A 26,366-nucleotide genomic window follows, 5' to 3' on the forward strand; every position below is an offset into this window, starting at 1 on the left:
ACGCTATGTGCTGCCATGTTATCAAAGTAGCGTATCTACAATGTTCTGGGAATATTTTAAACTGAAATTTTCTGGGAGGTATTCTAAGGGAAGGAAGTGTACCAAGTGGTCTTAAAATTTTAACATGGGAAGATGTGGAATAAGCAAGTGCATTATTCAAGAATATCAAACATTTTCATTAAAGTTTTTGCTGCTTGAAATAAGACGAGGAAACATGCGATGGGGTTATCTAAAATATATTGTTTTTTGAAATAATATAGAAATAACCAAATGCATTATTTAAAATATCATATTTTTTCTTCCAAATGTTTTGCTGCTTGAAACAAGTGGAGGAAATATGTGATGGTTTTATTCAAAATGTATTGTTTATTAAAATAAGATGGAAATGAGCAAACTTATTATTCAAATTTTTGCTCTCCTTTGCTCCTTCCAATTCTGATTTTTGCTCTCCGTACATAAATTATTAAAATGAAATTTGCATATTAATTCTTTTTTTGGCTAAATGGCTTTCTCTTAGTTTTGATCAGACGATTTTGAGAAATAAGGGGTGGAGAAGGAGGCCTAGTTGCCCTCCAATCTCTCGGTTACTTAAATAGGCAACTAGAACTTTTAATTTTTAACGAACGTTATTATTAGTAAAAAATATACGTAACTTAAGAATTAACTTACTTAACAAACTTTTATATTCTTACTTTTTTATTATGTATATGAGGGGGTTTTTCCCCTCGTTAATATCTCGCTCTTTACATTAAATCTTAAGTTTTGTCCCAATTCTTTAAGAATAACCCCTGAATCAGAAAAGCCGTAGAATAAATAGTTTAAATTACTAAAAATACTTTAGCATAAAGAGCGAGGTATTTATCTTCTCCTAAATACCTCGCTCTTTATGCTAAAGTATTTTTAGAACCCCTCATATACGTTATGATCTTTCTTCGTTGTAAGTTTTAATGCTTACTTTCAATTGAAAAAAACTGTTTCATGTTTATTTTTTCATTGTTTTTTTTAAAGTAATGCTAGAAAATCCCGCGCCCTTTTCATTGAATTTCTCTTCCCCCATGACATATTCCTCCAAGGAAAGATCCTCCCACATAGCCCTCTCCCCTCAACCCCACCCCCAAACCAAAAAATCCCACTGAAAATGTCTGTACGCTTCCCAATAACCATTACTGTATGTAAACACTGGTCAAAGTTTGTAACTTGCAGCCCCTCCCCCAGGGACTGTGGGGGAGTAAGTCATCCCCAAAGACATAGTCATTATGGTTTTCGACTATGCGGAACAAAATGACTATCTAAAAAATTTTATCCGTTGACTTTGGGGAAAAAAGAGCGTGGGAGGGGGCCTAGGTGCCCTCCAATTTTTTTGGTCACTTAAAAAGGGCATTAGAACTTTTCATTTCCGTTAGAATGAACCCTCTTGCGACATTCTAGAGCCACTTGGTCGATACGATGACCCCTGGGAAAAAAAAGAAAACAAAAAAACCAATAAACACGCACCCGTGATACGTCTTCTGGCAAAAAATACGAAATTCCACATTTTTGTAGATAGGAGCTTGAAATTTTTGCTATAGGGTTTTCTGATACGCTGAATGCAATGGTGTGATTTCTATGACTTTTAGGGGGTGTTTCCTCCTATTTTCAAAAATAAGACAAATTTTCTCAGGCTCGTAACTTTTGATGACAAAGACTAAATTTGATGAAACTTATATATTTAAAATCAGCATGAAAATCCGATTCTTTTGAAGTATCTTGTAGCATCAAAATTCCGTTTTTTAGAGTTTCGTTTACTATTGAGCCGGGTCGCTCATTACTATAGTTCATTACCACGAACTGTTTGACAGGTAAACAAGGCACGCCTGCCTATTGTCTTAGGCAGGTGAACCAGGAATTTAGAATTAACAGAGGACCGTTAATTTGCTTGGAATGACTGGCAAACAAGCGTCTAAAGTCAAAAGTGGGCGGACCATTCTGCCGTGAGTGTCAGACAAGGAAATTGATTCAATTTATTAAATTCGATATTTTTACTAATAAAAAAGTTAATTTAATGTCAATTGAAAAACAAGTTGAGTGAAATTACAAGGGGAATAAGCGTCCAAAGCCTACAATGGCCTCTTGTCTGCTTGGAATGTTATGCAAGTGAACCCAATTACTAGCTAAGACAGTTGGGCCAACACAAAATGAACTGTCTGTGTTTGTGTCTTGGGTTTGACTGTCTAAACTTTTTCACAAGCTCAGGTAGTTTTACCAACAAAAATGCCCAGATAGTCAGTAAAATGGTATTACCCCAGGGACAGCCCCTGGAAATATGGCCAAAATATTCACTGAATTGAATTCGACTGACTTTTGAAAATTTTCCCTATTGTTTCTAAGTGTGGGTGTTTTTTTATGGGAAGACAGCGTCGTCCTCATCGCTAATTAGAATAGCTAAGGCCCAGGGAATTTTTCACAGTTGAATTTTTCATGGAAGATTAGGAAGATAAGTCTGCGTGCCAAGATTATAAAAATTGGAAGCGACAGTGATGACAGTGATCTGAAGCATGGGTACTCCAAAAAACAGAGAAGGATTAGCTAGATGTTTTCCAGAGAATTAGTTACCCGACTGACTGACTGTATCTAAAACAGTAAGCTGCACGAAGAATATGGGTCAATCCCGCTTTATAGGGCGGTAATGTGGGAAAGTGTTAGATGCCTAGGACACATTCTGCAAATATAGGATGACAGATTGTCCAAGATCGTCCTTGTCAGGTAGCCGTCTAGGATAAAACATAACGCAGAACACCCCAGAATGAGGTGGGAGGATATATATATATATATATATATATATATATATATATATATATATATATATATATATATATACTAGCTGTTGGGGTGGCGCTTCGCGCCACCCCAACACCTAGTTGGTGGGGGCGCTTCGCGCCCCCCCCAAGCCCCCCCGCGCGCGTAAGTCGTTACGCGCCATAATAGAATCGACCATTCCCTGTCCCGGTGTCCCGGTCGTCATTTACATCCCCCTGTTTCCCCCGGTGTCCCCGTTGTAGTTGTGTCCCTGTGTCCCGGTCGTCATTTATATTCCCTGTGTCCCGGGTCCCGGTCGTCATTTGTATCCCGGTGTCCCGGTCTGTATATACATTCGTTTTTTAGTTTTGTTTTTCTCCTTTATTTTTTTCCTTTTTTTTTCTTTTTTAGCTTATTTAGATTTTTAGATTTTTTAGTTTTTTTATTAGTTTTTAGTTTTTTTTTCTTTTTAGTTTTTTTGTCCCGGTCGTCATTTATATCCCCCTGTTTCCCCCGGTGTCCCCGTTGTAGTTGTGTCCCTGTGTCCCGGTCGTCATTTATATTCCCTGTGTCCCGGTCGTCATTTGTATCCCGGTGTACCGGTCTGTATATACATTCGTTTTTTAGTTTTGTTTTTCTCCTTTATTTTTTTCCTTTTTTTTTCTTTTTTAGTTTATTTAGATTTTTAGATTTTTTAGTTTTGTCCTGGTCGTCATTTATACTCCCTGTGTCCCGGTGCTTTGTTGATTGCTAATCGAACATTCCTTTTGTCCTGGTCGCTTTCTCTTTGAGTGTCGTCATTTATTTTTTTCTTTTTTAGTTCTTTTAGTTTTTACCTTTTTTAGTTTTTTTTTAGTTTTTAGTTTTTTTAGTTTTTTACCTTTTTTTAGTTTTTTTAGTTTTTTTAGTTTTTTAGCTTTTTTATTTTTTTTATTAGTTTTTAGTTTTTTTGTAGTTTTTGCCTTTTTTTTATTTTTTTTAGTTTTTTAGCTTTTTTATTAGTTTTTAGTTTTTTTTGTAGTTTTTGCCTTTTTTTAGTTTTTTTAGTTTTTTAGCTTTTTTATTTTTTTTATTAGTTTTTAGTTTTTTTTGTAGTTTTTGCCTTTTTTTTCTCTTTGAGTGTCGTCATTTATTAGTTTTTTCCTTTTTTTTTTAGTTTTTTATTGGTTTTTACCTTTATTTTAGCTTATTTTTCAGTTTTTTCCTTTTTTTTAGTTTTTTTTTATTTTTTATTTTTTTTAGTTTTTTACCTTTTTTTTAGTTTTTTTAGTTTTTTTAGTTTTTTAGCTTTTTTACTTTTTTTTATTAGTTTTTAGTTTTTTTTTTGTAGTTTTTGCCTTTTTAGTTTTTTATTGGTTTTTACCTTTATAGTTTTTTTAGTTTTTTAGCTTTTTTATTTTTTTTATTAGTTTTTAGTTTTTTTTGTAGTTTTTGCATTTTTTAGTTTTTTCAGTTTTGACGTCACCTGATCCAGTTTTTTCAGGTGACGTCACCTGACACATCCATCCACACATCCACAGACAGACAGACAACTTATTTTTATATATATAGATATATATATATATATATATATATATATATATATGTATATATCTATATATATAAAAATAAGTTGTCTGTCTGTGGATGTGTGGATGGATGTGTGGATGGATGTGTCAGGTGACGTCACCTGAAAAAACTGGATTAGGTGACGTCAAAACTGAAAAAACTAAAAAAAGGCAAAAACTACAAAAAAAAACTAAAAACTAATAAAAAAAATAAAAAAGCTAAAAAACTAAAAAAACTATAAAGGTAAAAACCAATAAAAAACTAAAAAAAAACTGAAAAAACTAAAAAAAGGCAAAAACTACAAAAAAAAACTAAAAACTAATAAAAAAAGTAAAAAAGCTAAAAAACTAAAAAAACTAAAAAAACTACAAAAAGGTAAAAAACTAAAAAAAATAAAAAATAAAAAAAAACTAAAAAAAAGGAAAAAACTGAAAAATAAGCTAAAATAAAGGTAAAAACCAATAAAAAACTAAAAAAAAAAAGGAAAAAACTAATAAATGACGACACTCAAAGAGAAAGCGACCAGGACAAAAAACTAAAAAAAAAGGCAAAAACTACAAAAAAACTAAAAACTAATAAAAAAAATAAAAAAGCTAAAAAACTAAAAAAACTAAAAAAAGGTAAAAAACTAAAAAAACTAAAAACTAAAAAAAAACTAAAAAAGGTAAAAACTAAAAGAACTAAAAAAGAAAAAAATAAATGACGACACTCAAAGAGAAAGCGACCAGGACAAAAGGAATGTTCGATTAGCAATCAACAAAGCACCGGGACACAGGGAGTATAAATGACGACCAGGACACAAGTAAAAAAAAAAATTAACAAAACTAAAAAGAAGGTAAAAACTACAAAAAAACTAAAAAGAAAAAAAAACTAAAAACTAATAAAAAAACTAAAAAATCTAAAAATCTAAATAAACTAAAAAAGAAAAAAAAAGGAAAAAAATAAAGGAGAAAAACAAAACTAAAAAACGAATGTATATACAGACCGGTACACCGGGATACAAATGACGACCGGGACACAGGGAATATAAATAACGACCGGGACACAGGGACACAACTACAACGGGGACACCGGGGGAAACAGGGGGATATAAATGACGACCGGGACAAAAAAACTAAAAAGAAATAAAAACTAAAAACTAATAAAAAAAACTAAAAAATCTAAAAATCTAAATAAGCTAAAAAAGAAAAAAAAAGGAAAAAAATAAAGGAGAAAAACAAAACTAAAAAACGAATGTATATACAGACCGGGACACCGGGATACAAATGATGACCGGGACGCGGGACACAGGGAATATAAATGACGACCGGGACACAGGGACACAACTACAACGGGGACACCGGGGGAAACAGGGGGATAACCTGACAATCTATTTATATGCAAAGACAATGGGACAGCAAAGAATGTTGTATATTCGCAAGTTTTACGTAGTTAAAACCATATATATATATATATATCTATATTCACAGGTGGGACATAGGGACACAACTACAATGGCGCGTAACTATTATGGCGCGTAACGACTTACGCGCGCGGGGGGGCTTGGGGGGGGCGCGAAGCGCCCCCACCAACTAGGTGTTGGGGTGGCGCGAAGCGCCACCCCAACAGCTAGTATATATATATATATATATATATATATATATATATATATATATATATATATATATATATATATATATATATATATATATATATCCACAAACCGAGTTTTCCTCTGAAGATATAGTTGTCGTTTGGAGTCAATAGTGTGTTAATATATGAATTTTTGGACCAAACACGCTGTTATATTTAACTAGCTGGTTTTGTTTTATTTGCTTCCTTGGTTCAATACTGCAACACTTACAAAAATGCGGTCCTACCCTAAAAACCTTATTAATTTTGTAACAACCTAAAGAAAAATCTTAGGACACACGGTTTCCACGTATGAACAGACCTAAAATGGGTCCAGGGGACAAAAAACGTTTTAATTTGATTTCCTCTTTACTTTAATTTTAGGGGGGTTCTCATGTTTCATTGTCTAAAATTTTTCAATACTGAAATTTTTTTAAGAATCCCAAATACATTATTTATTTGTTTTACCTTGCAAATTCAATATGTGGTAGAGAACTAATTTGAGAACCAGAATAAGGAAAAAGGAGCCTCAACTCACCACTCCCCACCATAAGGCATCCGCGTAGCTATTGAACCCACTTCTTTCTGTAACATTGGGATGACACTTGTCTTCCATTTGTGCATCTTTTTCTGCTAAATAGACAAAATAGGAAGAAAAAATCAGACCGAGAAATCCAATGTACAGTGTTGTTATTAGCTCCTAAAATAAAAAAAAAGAGATCAGTTGAATTTTTCTGTAAGGACATGACGTGTGATCAAAGAATATGACACATACCTAAGTATAAATAAAATATTTTCGTGCGTGTAAAAAAAAAAAAAAACATTTCAAAAGGAGAACTTTTAATCTCAGCCTTACGCGAAAAGTAAAAAAATGAGTAAGATTTTTTATTAGCGAAGTTTCACAAGAACTTAGAGAAAGGATAGTGAAACCTTAAACAATTTTTACAAGAGCAGACTTAAGAATAGCAACTCAAGAAATCACGCATAAATGATTTATAATTAAAATAGAATAAAGACCTAATTATCCAAAAACCGATATAGGTAAGAATATAGTCATAATGGACAATATCATTATAAACTAATAATGAAAGGTACATATTTCAGATGAAACCATTTACACAAACTAGATTTTGGCGAGGGGTCACCAAACCTCGGAAACAGGTACACCAGGTGGTGCGTACTAAACATAACGAAAATGTGACAAGTATGGCGGAACTCTGCCAATCGTTGCAGGGACTATGTTATGTGTGGTCGACCTGTGAGGTGCTGTATGTACAAAAGGTGAAAGAAGTAGGCAATCCCTTGGATTTCGTTCCCACTCAAAAATAGATTAGAGGAAGCCAAAATGAATTAAAAATCCTCAAAATGGCTTTCACGTATCCCCCAGTTTTAAAATCGGTTTTGTCCATGTTCCTGATTAGTTCCAATTTACTTATTTACTAATTCTTATTTGCCAATTTTCAAAAAGAACTTTAACACAACACCTTAGTTTCACAAATGATTTTATCCGAAAGCTAGTTCGGACGAAAAATCTGTGGTTTGTCCAATATCCATAAAACCGATAACAGTATTTGCCCTCTTGTGTCAAGTGATGATTTGCGAGTTCTTAAATTAGTAACACGGCTAGCAACTGGATTTCTACTACTTTTGCGAGTCCTTAAATCAGTAACACGTATAGCAACTGGATTTCTACTACTTTTGGGAACGCAGGATTCTATTTCGAAAAATTCAGCTTAAAAACTGAAAATCAAATTACAAGTTAAAAATCAATTTCTAACTAAAAAATTAATTAATAATGGCTTGGAGCAGAATGCGATTCCCTGTAGCTCTAACATCATGTTTATGTTTACAATTTGCGATGCAAAAAAATAAATAAATACTTAAACAAAACAACAACAAAAGAATTTGATCTATTAGAGGATAAAACTTTAGCAAATACGGATATTGGTGTTGTATTAAAATCGGTATTTCTGGTTGCATATTTTTGGCATATTTTGGTATATTAATGTTGTATATTTAATCCTTGTATTTTCAGTTTTAGAATTTGATTTTATTAACAGATTCTTTTTTATCTTCTTTTTCTGCACCAGGTCCTCTGATCATTCAAACAGTTATGGTAAAAACAAATTCCCTATTAGGGGGGAGGAGCTGTATTTTTTTATTTTGCTGTTAATAGATGACAAAATCGATTGTTTTTATCAACATATAGGAGATCAACTCATAAGTAGTGGAGTCTCAATGAATCCAGTCAGAACAAGTCCTAGTAACCAGATTCAATCAGGCCCTAGCAAACAGCAGGTAATATTGATAACTAGCTGTTGGGGTGGCGCGAAGCGCCACCCCAACACCTAGTTGGTGGGGGCGCTTCGCGCCCCCCCTCCCCCAAGCCCCCCCGCGCGCGTAAGTCACTACGCGCCATATTAGTTACGCGCCATTGTAGTTGTGTCCCTGTGTCCCACCTGTGAATATAGATAGATATATATATATATTTTTAACTACGTAAAACTTGTGAATATACAACATTCTTGGCTGTCCCATTGTCTGTGCATATAAATAAATTGTCAGGTTTACCGACTCTTGAACATGCAACATATAATTGTCCATGGGAAAAAAAAATCTGTATTCAGATCTTTACCTCATTATTCTAATGATTGCCATTGAGCTTTGTTGATGGTGATTGCTAATCGAACATTCCCTGTGTCCCCGTCGTCATTTATATATCCCCCTGTGCCCCCGGCGTCCCCGTTGTTGTTGTTTCCCTGTGTCCCGGTCGTCATTTGTGTCCCGGTGTCCCAGTCTGTAATTTCTGTTTGAGTGTCGCGGTCGTCATTTATACTCCCTGTGTCCCTGTGTCCCGGTCGTCATTTTTGCCCCGGTCGTCATTTGTGTTCCGGTGTCCCTGTCTGTAATTTCTCAAGTGTCCTGGTCGTCTTTTATATTCCCTGTGTCCCGGTCGTCATTTGTGTCCCGGTGCTTTGTTGATGGTGATTGCTAATCGAACATTCCTTGTGTCCCGATCGCTTTCTCTTTGAGTGTCCCGGTCGTTATTTATATTCCCTATGTCTCGGTGTCCCGGTCGTCATTTGTGTCCCGATGTCCCGGTCTGTAATTTCGTCAGTCGACAAATATGACGTCACTCGACACACAAACATGACGTCACTCGACACACAGACACACAGACAACTTATTTTTATATATATAGATTGGTCTATTGTGTACACTTGGTTGTTACGTCATAATTAAGAGATTTTTTCTTCAAGACATTTTTCCGTCAAGACGCTAGTCAAGTGGAGACCCCCCCCCCGGATTAAAAAAATAATCATAGTGCCCTCTCAAGATGTTACTCCAATGTTTACTTATGTAGACGACATAGTTTTTTTTTGGTGGGGCTTACAGGAGACTTTATTTGGATTCTATCATTTATAACAAATATTTACTTTCATCGCTGCTAACACAAAAAGGCATCCCTTTATGTAATCTAGACATGTACTGATTCTCAAATTTATTTTCAAAGTTTTCAAAAACAATAAAGGTATCCGTTATGCAATCTAATCATGCATTTTTATCAAATATTTAACAAACACCAGATAGTTCCCCGTCACACGGTTTTGTGTATTCCCTTACGGTGTAGAAGACTTGCAGCCCCTCCCACGGGGACTGCGGGGGAGGTTTTTCGACTATGGTGAATAGAATGGCTATCCCAGAATTTTGATCTGGTGACTTTGGGGAAAACTGAGCGTGGGAGAAGTCCTAGGTGTCCTCCAATTTTTTGGTCACTTAAAAAGTGCACTAGAGCTTTTAATTTCCGTTAGAATGAGCCCTATCGCAAGATTCTAGGACCACAGTCGATACGATCACCCCTGGGGAAAAAAAAACAAAAAACAAAAAAAAACAAATATTTTGTAGATAGGAGCTTGAAACTTCTACAAGAAGGTTCTCTGATACGCTGAATCTGATGGTGTGATTTTCGTTAAGATTGTATGACTTTTAGGGGGTGTTTCTCCCTATTCTCTAAAATGAGGCAAATTTGCTCAGGCTCGTAACTTTTGATGGGTATAATTGATTTTGATGAAACTTGTATATTTAAAATCAGCATTAAAATGCAATTCTTTTGATGTAACTATTGGTATAAATTTTTTTTTGTAACTTATTGGTATCAAATTTGATTGGTATCATTTTTTAGAGTTTCGGTTACTATTGAGCCGGGTCGCTCCTTACTACAGTTCGTTACCACGAACTGTTTGATTTGGGAGGCGAGAGACCAGAATAGCATCAAAGCATCCGTCACGCAAAATTTTTTTTATTTAAATGAAAGGTCTGGTAAAGTGAACCAGTATTATATACAAACCGAAATGCAGACTCTTCACCCAGTTTTGCATATGAGGGTGTCTTTTTGGAACGTGTTAATAGTATTGTGACTAAGGTGGATAATTATAATGAAAAAGGGGTTGGGTCTGTAGTTTTATTTATTGAAAGTTTAGACATTAATGTAAACAAATTTAAAAAGGAATTTGCTTAAGAGGTTGAAGGGGAAGAGTGGAAGAGAAGCATTAAATTTTTAAATATAATTCAGATTTAAAGGGGTGTAATGGTGTACAGCAAATTTTACGAGTTCGATCCTTATTGCAGGTCATAAACCCCTGAAAAGGGATTTATAGACACACTTTCGGACAAATTCGCAGTTAATGGGGGTGGAGAGAGGGAGAGTTTCCTAAAGTAGATTTTAACTGTTTAAAGGGGCAATATCCTGTAACACTTAAACTAATAGAAATGTTTGAGAGGGCTAATACTTAAAGATTGGTTTTTCAGTGTGGCGGCATGATACTGAACATGAAGAGGGGGAAAGTAAACATAAAAGGGTTCACTGAGGACTTCCTCCATAAAATCAGTAAAGCACAGGGTATGAAATCTTTACGAGCCTGCTACAGAGCCCGATTCAATTGGATATTCCTTACCTATTTAGGTCCAGTGTGTCTTTCTAGATTCCGAACAGAATTAAAATTAAAGCATCACCCGAGGCACTGTAAGCGTCATGCCGACCAGTATGTGGAGACGGTTTCGGGGGAGAATGCCAGCTTGCATTTCAAGAATTTTTGAAATTCAATCTTGCAGAGTGACAAGGTGGCTTTAGATATCGAGGCAAAACTCATACATGTGTATGATCCATTGAACTCGAAACGTGTCAAAGAACATGAAGCCACTGCAATCTCCTTTGCACACACACAAGATATGCTAGTAATACATGGCAATTGGTAGAAATGTTCGGGACATTGGATGCGGAAGAGTAGAAAAGTTGGAAGCGGTTTTTCTAGATATGAGCTCCTTTTATCCGTCAGCAATGTCTCACTACTCTTTTGCCGTGTATGAATTCAAAATGACTGGACGACCATTGTGATAAAAAAGAGTGATATGTATCAATTTAAGACTGCTTTCAGATCGTTTTCTTTGAAGTCCATCGATGTCTTATAAAATTATACTTATAACGAAAATAATTCAAAATCGTTATAAAATGTTTTGGAAAAATCCGATTAACATCAACGATTTCTATAGCGTGTAGCAAGAGTCCTATGATAAAATAAAGACCATTGCACCAGACATAAAATTCATACGGATACTTGGCATTTATAATATTATTGAACCAAAGTCGGAGTTTATTAATGATGATTAAGCTGAATCAATTGAAGAAGGGTTTCTGGGGATGTTACAACTATTCACGGTCTGTCCTCATCATGAAAAAGTTCCGTAATCGTCATTCTCCACAATCTCTTTCATCAGAGATAATGTTTGAGGACACTTGCTTTGAACTGTATTTGCTATATCATATAAAGGGTTGTTCATGATTCAAGTTCCCTCATAACTTTAAACAAACAAATATACACCGGTGAATCGAAATTTCTACTCTCGGCATACAATCAAGCTACATATAAACCCCATGGTTGCCTTTTATTGGATCTCAATCAAAACACAACCGAGGACTTACGTGTAGTCACAGATACTTTTGGCAATGAAATTACTGTATACCAGCCGGTGAACAGTAAAGAAGGTCGTTAGCTACTATCATCATACTGAAGAAACTACATGAGACTATCAACTATTATCCGTCCTAGGTAATCCAAAACCGTGACTTAGGAAGGCTATACTCAAACATGGTGTTGACAAAAAAATTATTAATCTTCTATCGAACTTTGTTTAAATTTAACTGAAGGCTATTTTAAAGTGCAAGAAGTAGTTAAGCAGCAAGCAAAGCAATAACTTTACTTATATGTGCCCTAGAATGCAAAAATAAGGGAAAGGATTTTAAAAGAAAACGGCTTCTTTGGGTGGGTGTTAGCTTCTTCAGATTTTTTATACCAACATTTGCAGGATTTGTAAACAGTACTCTCTAAAAAATGGCTAAGGCGGCCACAGAACTCGTTCTTTTACCAAAAGAGAACTTTGAAGACAGTTTTATAAATTTATTAACACTGAGACAATTGCTGACGATAAAAAAAAACATTTTTTTGTAATATGCCCTTCGACGAGTGGACATGCATAAGCCCTACCACAAAATACCACTCAAAATAAGTGGCATTGATCATATCCAACGTTAAAATTCAATAACACCACCAAAACAAGAGGAAGAACATAAGTAACTGTCTAAAGTTTTGGCAAGTATTACAGACGTATTAGCGCAATCGTATCGCAAGCAATATAAAAGACTCTTGACAAATCTTGTTGAAAGTGAACAGGTACAATTTTATGGTAAAAGGAATGAGGTTATAATCCATGGCAAGACATGGCAAGAACCTAATTGATTTGATTGCAAATCGTAAAAGACTTGCATCATTTGACAGTCATTTGTATAAATTTTTAATCTTAGCAAACTTCCCAAAAAGTCTTATTGCCAATAAACACATTTTAAATCGATCAAAAAAATATAGTCAAACATCAAAAGATGATTTTAAATGATTTTCGGAAAATACTAGCACACCAAGTGGCGGTGATAATTCGCTATTAAGAAGTGCCAGGCTAAGGCGGCTTAATATCAGTCCATCACCTGTTAATGTGCAAAAGGGTACTGGACACTTCACTACGCGTTTAGGTTCAAAATGCCTCAAGTTTTACAACGGGTCTATGAGGATTTTGGGGAAGCGGGAAGTTTAAGCTAGCTAGCGACAGCGTATTTACAAAGTGAACCATAGTACACTCTTCATCGAGATTATAAAGTTCACGGTAGTCATTATTGAAGAACTAAAGTCTTTTCCCCGTCGCATATATCATAAGCAGAAATTCTGACTCCAGATGAGGTTCAAACCCGTCACAATAACCCCCTGAAAGTATATTGTACTTGCAATGAGTGTTTTTAGTCACTATGTATATGCCATTCCATTGCGGTCAAAGAGAGGCGATAAAGTTGCTAAAGCTGTTTAAATTATCCTTGAACAAGATTATTATAGGAAAATTCAGATACATCGAGCAGTGAAATTCGTTAATTCACCTGTAAAAAGGGTTTTATTGAAATGTAACACAATGTTCTATTACAGTCATATTCCAATATAGGCCACATTTGCAGAACGATTGATATGAACTATTTGACTTTCAATCCAGAGATATTGTATATTGCAAAATAATGCTGCTTTTATTCATTATTTAGATAACATCATGTTGATTTATAATCAGCATCCTCTTTGATCCCTGTCAAATCCAAGTCCTCTTAAAGTTCATCAAGGAGACCGTAATACACTTGACGTTTTTGTTAAACAATGAAAAGTAAGTGCAAAAAAAGATATTCAATGTTAGTGATACAGTTCGAATCAATTGAACTAGTACTGTTTTAGAAAAGGGTTCTTTTTGAAAAAAGATTGCATATATGACAAAAAAGTTAGACAAAACTATTGGCGACCTAATACAAGAGGATAAACCTAATCCACTTCTTAATGTTAACTGACAGAGTTCCAAATACAAAGTGTTTACAAGAATATATTGAAGGTGCTTTGTATCGTAGCAGTGAATGTGTTCGTGAGTGGTTTTTCGTTCAAAAACCCGTAGGAGGGGGACATTAACATTACCAACTCCCGATATCTCAACAAAGAATGAATGAAGAAATATACAATTGTCCGATGAGAAGCCGGGTAGCCATATTGCATATAAACGGGTAATGCACTCATTTTAAGACGCCTTCGCTTGGTACTTCTTAATAGCAAATCATCACCGCTACTTGGTGTGCTTATTTTCCAAAAAATTATTTTAAAATCATCTTTTGATGTTTGACTATATTTCTTTAACCGATTTGAATATTTTTATAGGCAATAAGACTTTTTGGGAAGTTTGATGAGATTAAAAATTTATACAAATGACTGTCAAATGATGCACGCCTTTTACAATTTGTAATCAAATCTGATATCAAATCAATTAGAATGTAGATCATGCCATGGATTATAACCTCATTCTCTTTACCATCAATTTGTACATATTCACTTTTAGCAAGATACGTCAAGAGTCTTTTATATTGCTCACGATACGATATGGTTAATAGGTCGGTAACACTTGCAAAACCTTAGACAGTAACTAATGTTCTTTTTCTTGTTTTGGTGGCAGTGGTGAATTTTGATGTTTGATATGATCAATGACAATTACTTTGAGTGGTCTTTCGTGGTAGGGTCTATGCCTGTCCACTCGTCGGAGGGCATCTTTCAGCATTTTTTTATCGTCGGTAATTGTCTAATTGTTAATAAATTTGCTAAATTTGTCTTCAAAGTACTCTTTTGCTGAAAGGGAGAGTTCTATTGGTGTCAGCTAGTAGTGTTTAGCCATTTTGTAGAGAGTAATGTTTACGGATCCCGCAATTATCGGCAGTAACAATCTAAAGAAGCTATAGCCCGCTCTAAGCAGCCGTTTTCTTTTAAAATCCTTTCCCTTATTTTTGTATGCTAGGCTAAGTAGAAGTGAACGATATTGCTTTATCTGTTGCTTAACTACTTCTAGCAGTTGAACATTGCCTTCAGTTCAATTTAAACAAAGGTCCGGTAGGAGTTTAATAAATTCTTCGTCAACACCACGTTTGAGTATATAGTATATTAGTTTGAGTATTGAGTATATAGTATAAGCCACGGTTTTGAATTAGGACTGAAAACAATTGTCTTTTTTCATCAGTCTAAGAATATATTTTTAAAAACTACCCTAGTTTTACAAACGAGCCTTTTTTCCAGGCAATTCTACATAGACACTAGCAGAGGAACGAAGGAGCAATGCCTACTGGGAAGTAAGATGTTAAAAACAAATCTGGATAATAGAAAAAAATTACCAAATATCTTGGTGCAGACCTCTCCACAATTTTCGCTGGGAGGCTTGTGTATTTTGTTTTTTATGTTGAATTAATTTCAGCCCCAAGAGGGTAGCTATCACCTTACAGCCACCATGCTGCAGGTTTAGTCTAAAATATTCACATAAATGAAGAGTTATGAGGGATTAATAAGTAACCCCTTTCCTTAAACCTCCTTATACATTTGTTTGTAGGCTGAAGAATAATTAAAAAATTGGATATACAATTTTAGGGGTGTAAGGCACCCTCTGTAAAAAAAAATCTACCGGACCTCCACCCTTTCCATAAGCCTCCTTATACATTTGTTTGTAGGCTGAAGAAAAGTTACAAAATTGGATATATAATTTTTGGGGTGTAAGGCACCCTCTGTAAAAAAAAAAAAAAAAAAACATCTACCGGACCTCCACCATAAAGGTTGATATATATTTATACAGCACTGTAAAAATTTCAAGTCTCAAATCAATGAATCTGATTAAATGAAGCTTCAAAATGATTATCTACATTAACCATTTATTTCGCATGGACTACCTGTATTCTGAATAAAAAATGCACCACCACCGGTGATTGCTGTCTCTGGAGCTGGAAATCTCAATGCAAAGCTTTTAGATCATTTTAAATCGATTCTTTATCTTATAATTCTCACTTTATAGCTTTTTAGCTTTTTTGCTAAATTATAATTTTAAGCCACAAGACGTCAGATGACGCCATTTTGCTGTGACATAGTCACTTAGCCATTTAAACATACCAAATACATTTAAACTTTAAATTTTACTCGAGTGAGAATAGCCTTCTTCAGTACGATCACCCTGAAATAAATAATAATAACAAATAAAAAAATAAACACACATCCGTGATCATCCTTTTCATAAAAAGTACAAAATTTCACTTTTTTGCATTGGGGCCTTAAATATCTGCAAAAGGGCTCTCTGATACACTTAATTTGACAGTTTATTTCTAATTAAGATCACTCTTATTATGGAGCATGTTTTCTTCCTTTTTGAAAAATCGAGCAAATTTTCTCTTTCTCTTAACGTTTGATGGTTAATTTTATACTTAATGAATCTTGTATTTTTAGAATCGCCATAAAAAGCATCCATTTGATGACTGTATTACAACAAAAATTAACTTTTTAGAATTTCGGTTGCTATTTGAACGAGTCGCACCTCTTTTTCAACGCTGAGGACAACTTGTTGTAAACAGACGATATATTTGTTTGATTGTTCTTCCTTTTTTTTTCTTTTCGGCCTGAGAACCGATGTTTAAAGGTTTTCTCATTTGTTTAGTCTGAATTGCCTATTAAAGAGACGGTGATTTTCAATATACATCAACCCTTCATAAGATTAAATAACAAAAACAAGTTTTTTTAAATGAAAGTAAGGAGCGACATTAAAACTTAAAACGAACAGAAATTACTCCGTATATGAAAGGGGCTTTTCCTCCTCGACACCCCGCTCCTTACGCTAAAGTTTTTTATTGTTTTAAAAAGTAGATTTGCGAGAAAGAATCAAACTTTAGCGCAAGGAGCGGGGTGTCGAGGAGGAAAAGCCCCTTTCATATACGGAGTAATTTCTGTTCGTTTTAAGTTTTAATGTCGCTCCTTACTTTCATTTAAAAAAACTTGTTTTTTTTATTTAATTTCTGAAAGTTTTTTAATTAATGCATGTCTGATTTTGGCTCTCCGTACATAAATTATTAAAATGAAATTTGCATATTAATTCTTTTTTTGGCTAAATGGCTTTCTCTTAGTTTTGATCAGACGATTTTGAGAAATAAGGGGTAGGGAAGGAGGTCTTGTTGCCCTCCAATTTTTCGGTTACTTAAAAAGGCACCTAGATCTTTTATTCTTAACGAACGTTTTTATTAGTAAAAAAAAAATACGTAACTTAAGAATTAACTTACGTAACAAACTTTTATATTCTTATATTTTTGATTATATATATGAGGGGGCTGGTCCCCTCGTTAATACCTCGCTTTTCACACTAAATCTTGTTTTATCCCAATTCTTTAAGAATGACCCCTGAATCAGAAAGGCCGTAGAATAAATAGTTGAAATTATTAAAAAAAATTTTAGCATAAAGAGTGAAGTGTTTATCTCCTCCTAAATACCTCGCTCTTTATGCTAAAGTATTTTTAGAACCCCTCATATGCGTAATAATCTCTGTTCCTTTTTAAGTTTTAATGCTTCTCCTTACTTTCGATTGAAAAAACTTTTTCATGTTTATATTTTCATTGTTTTTTTTATAGTAATGCTAGAAAGTCCTGCGCCCTTTTCATTGAATTTCTCTTCCCCCATGAAATATTCCTCCAAGGAAAGATCCTCCCATATAGCCCCCTCCCCTGAACCCCACACCCAAACCAAAAAAATCCCCCTGATAACGTCGGTACACTTCCCAGTAACCATTACTGTATGTAAACATCGGTCAAAGTTTGTAACTTGCAGCCCCTCCCCCAGGGACTGTGGGGAGTAAGTCATCCCCAAAGACATAGTTATTAAAGTTTTCGACTATGCGGAACAAAATGGCTATCTCAAAATTTTGATCCGTTGACTTTGGGAAAAAAATGAGCGTGGGAGGGGGCCTAGATGCCCTCCAATTTTTTTGGTCACTTAAAAAGGGCACTAGAACTTTTCATTTCCGTTAGAATGAGCCCTCTTGCAACACTCTAGGACTACTTGGTCGATACGATGACCCCTGGGAAAAAAAAAAAAAAACAAAAACAAATAAACACGCACCCGTGATTTGTCTTCTGGCAAAAAATACGAAATTCCACATTTTTGTAGATTGGACCTTGAAATTTTTTCTATAGGGTTCTCTGATACGCTGAATTCGATGGTGTAATTTTCGTTAAGATCCTACGACTTTTAGGGGGTGTTACCCCCTATTTTCCAAAATAAGGCAAATTTTCTCAGGCTCGTAACTTTTGATGACAAAGACTAAATTTGGTGAAACTTATATATTTGAAATCAGCATAAAAATCTGATTCTTTTGATATATCTTTTAGCATCGAAATTCCGTTTTTTAGAGTTTCGTTTACTATTGAGCCGGGTCGCTCCTTACTACAGTTCGTTACCACGAACTGTTTGATAGGAAATAAAGATGACCTTGTACTTATCCCAAGGAAAGTTTGTGTTAGCCGTCAAAGGGGCTTGAAAACAGAGCAGGGATTTGGATCAAGACCTTCTACTTTAGGCTGATTCTAATTATATAAGAGAATGTTCTAAGTAAATAAAAATAAATTTTTAAAATAAATAATTAAAAAACAGGAATCCTGTGAAAAGTCACTTGTTCGATCAGACGGCCAACTAGCCCTCGCAACTTTTAAGTCAAGTCCTTTGAGATCGCCAAAATAAAAAAATAGTATGTCAAGTAAACGATCATACTTGACCCAAAATTATTTTATAAAATTTACTACAGAATTATTTTATAAATTTTTTCGCTAGAAATAAAATCCTTACCGAATATGGAAGTTTCGACAATATATATCTTTTTAGAAAACAAAATTTCTAGGGGACAGGGGAATTTAGAGATCTATTGATTCAAATGGATAGTCTTAGATATTCAGAAATTGTTCTAAATATATAAACTTTGCTAGGTGGAGAACACGGATAAAGTGCCCTCGCAAAAATGAATATTCCGCTAATGTCTGAAAAACGTATACGGTTTGAATTGTCACTAATTTCCTAACACTTATATTTTCGGTTTGCTGTCACTCCATTCCAATCACGCCAAATATGTAAGCTAAAAATTATTTCCAAACAATTTCTTCCGTATAAAACAATAGGAAGGTCAAAACTTTAATGGGGAAAAACTAATATGAAAAAAAGACTAAAGTTGACAAAGCCGTGTGATCTTTCGACCCGAATGCTTCGGGCCGAGAATTTATGCAGCTCGTACCTTTGCATGTGTCATTTAAAATGTACATTTCAGACCATTTTTCTTAAGAGAACATTAAAGGCCCCATACCCCTGCCCTGAAGTTACACTCAAAGATTGCTAGAAGTGATGTAGGTGTTGTCAGCTATTCCTCATAACCAGCTGGTGCTTTCCCTCCTAGAGTGTCTCGAATACACCGTGCGGGATGAATTTCAGAGTCAAACTCCTTCCATAACTGTAATTGCAGGATAACTCACAAGGAATGAATCGTCCAAGATGTCCAATTTTATGGTAGGAATTTGATTAAACTAGTAATAAATGCGTGTTAACCATATCAAAAATTTAATGTTCCCGGTTATCCTGTCGTCACGTAAGACCAAGCAGCTTATAAAAACACACCGTTGCTACTTCTCTATCCTGTGTAAGTTTGTCTTAAAAAACAACGCTGTATTTAGAGAAATATGAACAAACTTAACATTTTTGTCTTCAGTCTGGATTTTCTTTATTGTGAGTGACTTGCCCAGACCGTAAATCTGGTATTTTGTATCATACCCTTGAAATGGATAAGCATGCAAGAGATTACTGATAACACATTGGCAAGCATAGTCTTTGCTGTCTTTATTGGTTTCCTTTACTTCACTTTTCATTGAGAGTAGAAGACACTGGCTACCCTTCATTATGAGTGTGGCGACACAGAAGTGTCAATAAATCAGTGTCTTCTCCAAATACCAAGGTTGGTTGAAGTTATGAGATCTTCACAGCCATTTTGAATATAATCTGATCGCACCTCTAGTCGAATGAAAATCCAAGCCGGAGCTGATGACTTAATTTTTTATTTTAACGATAACCTGCTTGTTTCCTCTATTCCCTAAGAAGTTTTCTTTTCCTTATTGGTCAAGTGCTTTTTTGGGGTATGATTTACTTTAGTCAAAATTTATCCTCCTTGTCTCCGAGGTTGAGTCGCTGCTTATTTGCTTGATTCTGCACTGTCCCCTTCAAATACAATAGAAACATTATTATAACAGTATCGCTAAATCGCTTTACAGGTATCTTCTTACACTTGTCCGTTCTCCCAAGCTATTCTGCTGCAAAAATATTCCATCGTCAAAAGTACATTTATACAATGGACATAGAACTCATCGTTGGTTAATCGCAATCCTTTGACAGCTTTCCAGATGCCGTCACGGATATCGAACTTATCTGGCTGCCATGAAAGTGTATTAGGCTCAAAATGAAGGGAAAAGGGTAGTATGGCTCGTGAAGTACATAATATTGCAGGTTGTCCCCAGAATTTCGGGTAGCAGCAACCAGGCATGTCAGTATAACATTAAGCTGGTAAGGGATCTCTACTTAACGTTCCTACAATGCTATGCTTTGAATGATTGCTGAATATTTTTGAATAGAATATAATTGAATATTTTTGACTGGTAATATGGATTTAGAGCTAATAAAAAACATGAGAAAGGGTATATTCACAAAGTAAAAAAAAGTGCGATGTCTGAACAAGACATAAGAAACTTCGGGAAAAAATCTTAAAATCCCAAGATTTTTAGAGGGCACGGGTCTATAGGGCTAAGGTTCTCATTTTTATGATGCAAAAATAATATCCTCTTAGGCTGGTATAATATCCTCTTAGGGGGTAGTTTAGTTTCATGGTGCTTTCACTCTTTGTCTATATGCAAGTTCATCACAAGAAAATGCAATACAAATTACAACAGTTACGATAATGCTTATTTTGAATCTGCAAACCTAATTCTAAATTCTTATGGAGCTTTAAAATCAAAGAAAAAAAATCAAAGAAAGCTCTCAAATCGAGGAAAGTCAAAGAAAAAAGTTGAATAATTTGACCCCTCTAAAATCTCAGGTCAACTTGCGTCAACATAGACCCATTGCCCCCTCTTCAAATTATACTCTTGAGCACAGGCCTGTCCAAAACTCATTTAGGAACCTTACTTATTGCAGTTTTAATACACTAAAAAACTTGTAATTTATATCTACGTTGCATAAAAAATTTTATGGCTCTCATTCTTCAACGGGACGAAAGAAAAAATTCTGGATGAATAAGGCTTATGAAAATTCCATAGAAATGGATGATCAACTAAATTCGACTAAAGCTGGGATATTTAGATTACTTTAACATTATACACATGCTGCAATAAACCACGAAGATCGAGACCTTAAGAAAAACGAGAAAAATTCTAGATGAGGAACTCTTGACTGTCTTGGAAAATTTCTGAGTTATGCGAATAAAACCTTTAGGAATACACCCAGAGCCTCAATTATCCTATGCAAAGACATTTTGGAGAACCTATCTCCATCCCTCCCAAGAACACTGACCTTTGATAACGTTTTACAATCTTTGCGTTACGGAAAAACCAAGAGAAGTACATCTACAGCTTACGTAAGACACAATGAATATGTTTTAAATCTGATAGTTTTACTCTATAGTTATATGTATATAGTCATATATTATATAACTATATATTCAAGTAAGCTACATTTGGTTCTGTAGAGTTTCAGTTACTATCTTTAAAGGCAGCTCTTTACTTATACTTGAATTCATTACTGTGAAATGTTTGATTTATATATCAGACAATATATATCTGAGAAGTGCACTGAATTTTGTATAAAATGTCTGCAAGCAGATAAGGGGATCTTCAACGCTCTGGCAATTGTCTGAAAGACTGATATATGGGGAATCTGTTCCTTCTTCAGCTGAATTTAGGAGCTCACTTGAAATAGTTAAAAGGTCAATTTATCCTAAAGAGGACTTATATCACTCCAAGTCTCCTAGTTACACTAGTGTGCTTACTATATTTTTTTTTCACTAAGCTTAGATCTACTAGTATTGAGCAATGAAGGTTTCGCAAGAGATTTAACGTTGATATAGAGGTTCTTATCGTTTAAAACTAAGGTACTTTATAACATCGTCTGCGCTTCACTCATTCCCATCTGGGAAATTCCACTCAGATCAAGTTTCAACTGCTTTGGTTGGTTTACTGACGAATTATGTGCTATTGAGTGTTTGTTCACTTAGCTATGGGGTTATTAGTCATCGATTCCAAGACTCTTGCTAAAATTGACCGCTCTAGACTTGTCGGTACTCTGCTGGATCTAAAAGTCAGTGTAGCAAAGGTCTATTTCATATCCCAATGTATCTAAAATTGGAATAAGACTTGCTAACTCGCACCTTAAGAAGCTGAGTAAAATTATTTATAAGGTATTTCATGGCTTAAATATACATTTAAAGATTCCGTTAAAACATGCTCGTGCCATAAAAAGGGTTTTCTAATAAATTGCTTAAAAAGTTTATTAAAAGTAAAAACATATATTTAGATAAGAAAATAATGGAATATTCGTGGAAAAATTACGTTGAAGAAGATGTCCCAATACCCTAGATAGATAAATATTTTATTAGTGACTGAACCAGAAACCCAGTATTTCACATTTACAGCTACAATAGCATGTAAATAGACACTAAAAGAAATGAGAAATAAACCGAGTAAAACACAGAAAAAAAAACTACAAAAAAACTACAAGATAAATAATAAGCATATCAGTTTAGATATCAACTACGAACATTTTGGGCCGTATCAATGAGAAATTTAATTACTAAGGACAGAGTAAATTTACAAACACTAAGTAAATACAAATTGAAAGGAAAGAAGAGTAGCTGATTTAAATGTTTGTACTTATCAGTTATATAATAGAAACTCGGGAAGTGAAGTTTGATTAATGCTAATGAAATGGAACAAATATGATGAATAAATAATAGTTTAGAGACAAATTTGGGCTATATATTTGCACATTGGGGGGAATGGGGGTAAAACATAGCATATATTAAATACGTAAGCTAACCATTGCTGTATTTAATATAAGCTATGTTTTACCCCCACCCCCCATAATATGCGAATATATAGCCCAAATTTGTTTGCATAAACCAAACCAAACCAAAATACAAACTAAATACTTAAATAAAATATAGTTACAATTTATTGTAACAACCAAGCCAAAGCTAATTGTGTGGTATTAAGAAGTTGCTTGACGAGTTTCTTGTGTCATGCTCGCATCTTTCGCGATGGAAATTGTGTAGTGTCTATTATATAACCGATAAGTGCGAAATGTTTTATTAACATCGAGCTAGGAAGAATAATTGGCACATTCAAAGAGGAGATGATACCAAAATTCGTCACCTCCAAACGAGCAGAATAATGACAGCCGCGTTTTCAGAGACCGGGGGCTTGAACACGGGTTGGACGCATGTGGTGCAGCAATCATTTTTAAACTGCAGGTTCTACCGCCAAAGAATAGTGTTGGAACCCGCTCTGTTGAAAACGCCTGATGGTGGAATTGAAGGGAAGAATTCAAAAACTGTGTAATATGAACTTTTAAACCGACGTAGGCTCCAGTAACCTTGAGGTTTAAGAAGAAAAAAAATTAGATAAACATGTAATAAGATATTTGTTCGTTTGTTATCCTTCAGATTTTCAATTATTTTTAGTATTTTCCATATAGCTAATTCAGATTTTATAAACTGTTCCTATCAATACAGTTCAACCGTATCTTAGAGAGATGCATAAATTGGTCTTAGTGTGAAAGATTGAATTTATGGATAGTTTCCAACACAATGACAAAGGCCACAAAAAATTGAACAATAGATGATAAACATCAAAATTCGTCAACTGTAAACTCGTGTTTGTAGTTTATTTTTAAATTCTAGCACCAATGACTGTGCACCCCGTATTTGAACTTGGTATTAAAGCAGGTTCCAGATTTAAGAATCCCGGGTTTAAACACAATAGAAAACACGATGGCTGAAAACGGAAAACACAGCTCTGGTTTCACAAATATTAAGTTAGTTGTCTTTTGAATTTCCTGTTTTATGCAATTATTCGAGGCCAAATATCTCCTCTGGAGCCTAATTATCTAATTCTTTATTAATCGACACGTGCTTCATCATTCGTCTTTGTTTTATTTTTGTATTTGTGAGAGCATTTTACTGACCTATATAGAACAATGTGTGACGGGCTCTTTATATAAAATCACGCCAGACGCATCTCCGTGTATATGAAATTGCAGCTCTTAATCAAACAGTTCGTGGTAACGAACTGTAGTAAGGAGCGATCCGGCTCAATAGTAACCAAAACTCTAAAAAATTGAATTTTGATATCAATAGCTACATCAAAAGAATCGCATTTTAATGCTGATTTTAAATATATAAGTTTCATCAAGTTTAATCTTACCCATAAAAAGTTACGAGCCTGAGAAACTTTGCCTTATTTAGGAAAATAGGGGAAAACACCCCCTAAAAGTCGTAGGATCTTAGCGAAAATGCCACCATCAGATTCAGCGTATGGGAGAACCCTACTGCATAAGTTTCAAGCTCCTATCTACAAAAATGTGGAATTTTGTATTTTTTGCCAGAAGACAAATCACGGGTGCGTGTTTATTTATTTTTTTTTTTTTTTTCCAGGGGTCATCGTATCGACCAAGTGGTCCTAGAATGTCGCTAGAGGGCTCATTCTAACGGAAATGAAAAGTTCTAGTGCCCTTTTTAAGTGACCAAAAAAATTGGAGGGCACCTAGGCCCCCTCCCACGCTCATTTTTCTCCAAAGTCAACAGATCAAAATTTTGAGATAGCCATTTTGTTCCGCATAGCCAAAAATCATAAGAACTATGTCTTTGGGAATTACTTACTCCCCAAAGTCCCTGGGGGAGGGGCTGCAAGTTACAAACTTCGACCAGTGTTTACATATGATTTCTCATATGAGAAATCAGGTGATTTCTCTTTTCATGATATAATAATGGTTATTGGGAAGTGTAGAGTCGGTTTCAGGGGACTTTTTTTTTGGTTTTGGGTGCGGGGTTGAGGGGAGGGGGCTATGTGGGAGGAACTTTCCATGGAGAAATATGTCATGGGGGAACAGAAATTCAATGAAAAGGGCGCAGGATTTTCTAAAATTACTATAAAAAAACAATGAAAAAATAAACATGGAAAGTTTTTTTTCAATTGAAAGTAAAGAGTAGCATTGAAACTTAAAACGAACAGAGATTATTACGCATATGAGGGGTTCTAAAAATACTTTAGCATAAAGAGCAAGGTATTTAGGAGGAGATGAATACCTCGCTCTTTATGCTATAGTATTTTTAGTAATTTCAACTTTTTATTCTACGGCTTTTCTGATTCAGGGGTCATTCTTAAAGAATTGGGACAAAACTTACGATTTAGTGTAAAGAATGAGGTATTAACGAGGGTATAAACCCTCTCATATACATAATAAAAATTAAAGAATATAAAAGTTTTTTACGTAAGATAATTCTTATGTTACGTATATTTTTTACTAATAGAAAAATTCGTTAAAAACAAAAATTTATAGTTGCCTTTTTATGTAACCGAAAAATTGCATGGCAACTAGGCCTCCTTTCCCATCCCTTATTTCTCAAAATCGTCTGATCAAAACTAAGAGAAACCATTTAGCCAAAAAAGGATATAATATTCAAATTTCATTTTAATAATTCATGTGTGGAGAGCCAAAATCAAACATGCATTAATTCAAAAACGTTCAGAAATTACATAAAAAAAACTAGTTTTTTTAACAGAAAGTAAGGAGCGACATTAAAACTTAAAACTATCAGAAATTACTCCGTATATGAAATGGGTTGTCCCCTCCGCAATCCCTCGCTCTTTACGCTAAAGTTTGATTCTTTGTCACAATTCTGCTTTTTAATACAATTAAAAGCTTTAGCGTAAAGAGCGAGGATTGTGGAAGGGACAACCCATTTCATATACGGAGTAATTTCTGTTCGTTTAAGATTTAATGTCGCTCCTTACTTTCAGTTAAAAAAAACTAGTTTTTTTATGTAATTTGAGAAAAGATGTGCCGGAGTGGAATGAAATTTATTTAATGGAGATACTTCCATTTAATGGATAAATCCATTTAATGGAGATATAGTTAGACTGTGTTTCCTCAAAAGATATTCATGCCCAAGGATTTAGAAATGAGTAGTAAAAAAAAAACTATAGGGAATTCTTTGGTTTAAATATGGATCTATGTGCCTTATTTTCTAGTCTGCTGTTTCTTTTATTTTATTTTATGTTTAAAAAAACAATAAATTGAATACTTTTCCCATTGGATGATTTATAGAATGTAACCAGAAAAAAAATACTATTTACTATTTCACTATTGTCAAACAGTTTCTTTGATGGAATTAAAATCAGAAATTAGTAAAACTTTTTGTGAAAACAAACTTCCTTGAGA

General features: G+C 34.4%; 1 protein-coding gene across 1 annotated transcript in view; it reads right to left on the reverse strand.

Moving 5' to 3' along the window:
* Window positions 1–26,366, reverse strand: part of LOC136025221 (potassium voltage-gated channel subfamily KQT member 1-like) — a 166,373-nt gene that overhangs the window by 64,520 nt on the left and 75,487 nt on the right. Inside the window, exon 5 of the mRNA XM_065701042.1 lies at window positions 6,473–6,634. Coding sequence (XP_065557114.1) covers window positions 6,473–6,634 — 162 coding nt within the window. The remainder of the gene's footprint in view (window positions 1–6,472; window positions 6,635–26,366) is intronic.

This window comes from Artemia franciscana, chromosome 3 (assembly GCF_032884065.1).
Source record: "Artemia franciscana chromosome 3, ASM3288406v1, whole genome shotgun sequence".
NCBI lineage: Eukaryota > Metazoa > Arthropoda > Branchiopoda > Anostraca > Artemiidae > Artemia > Artemia franciscana.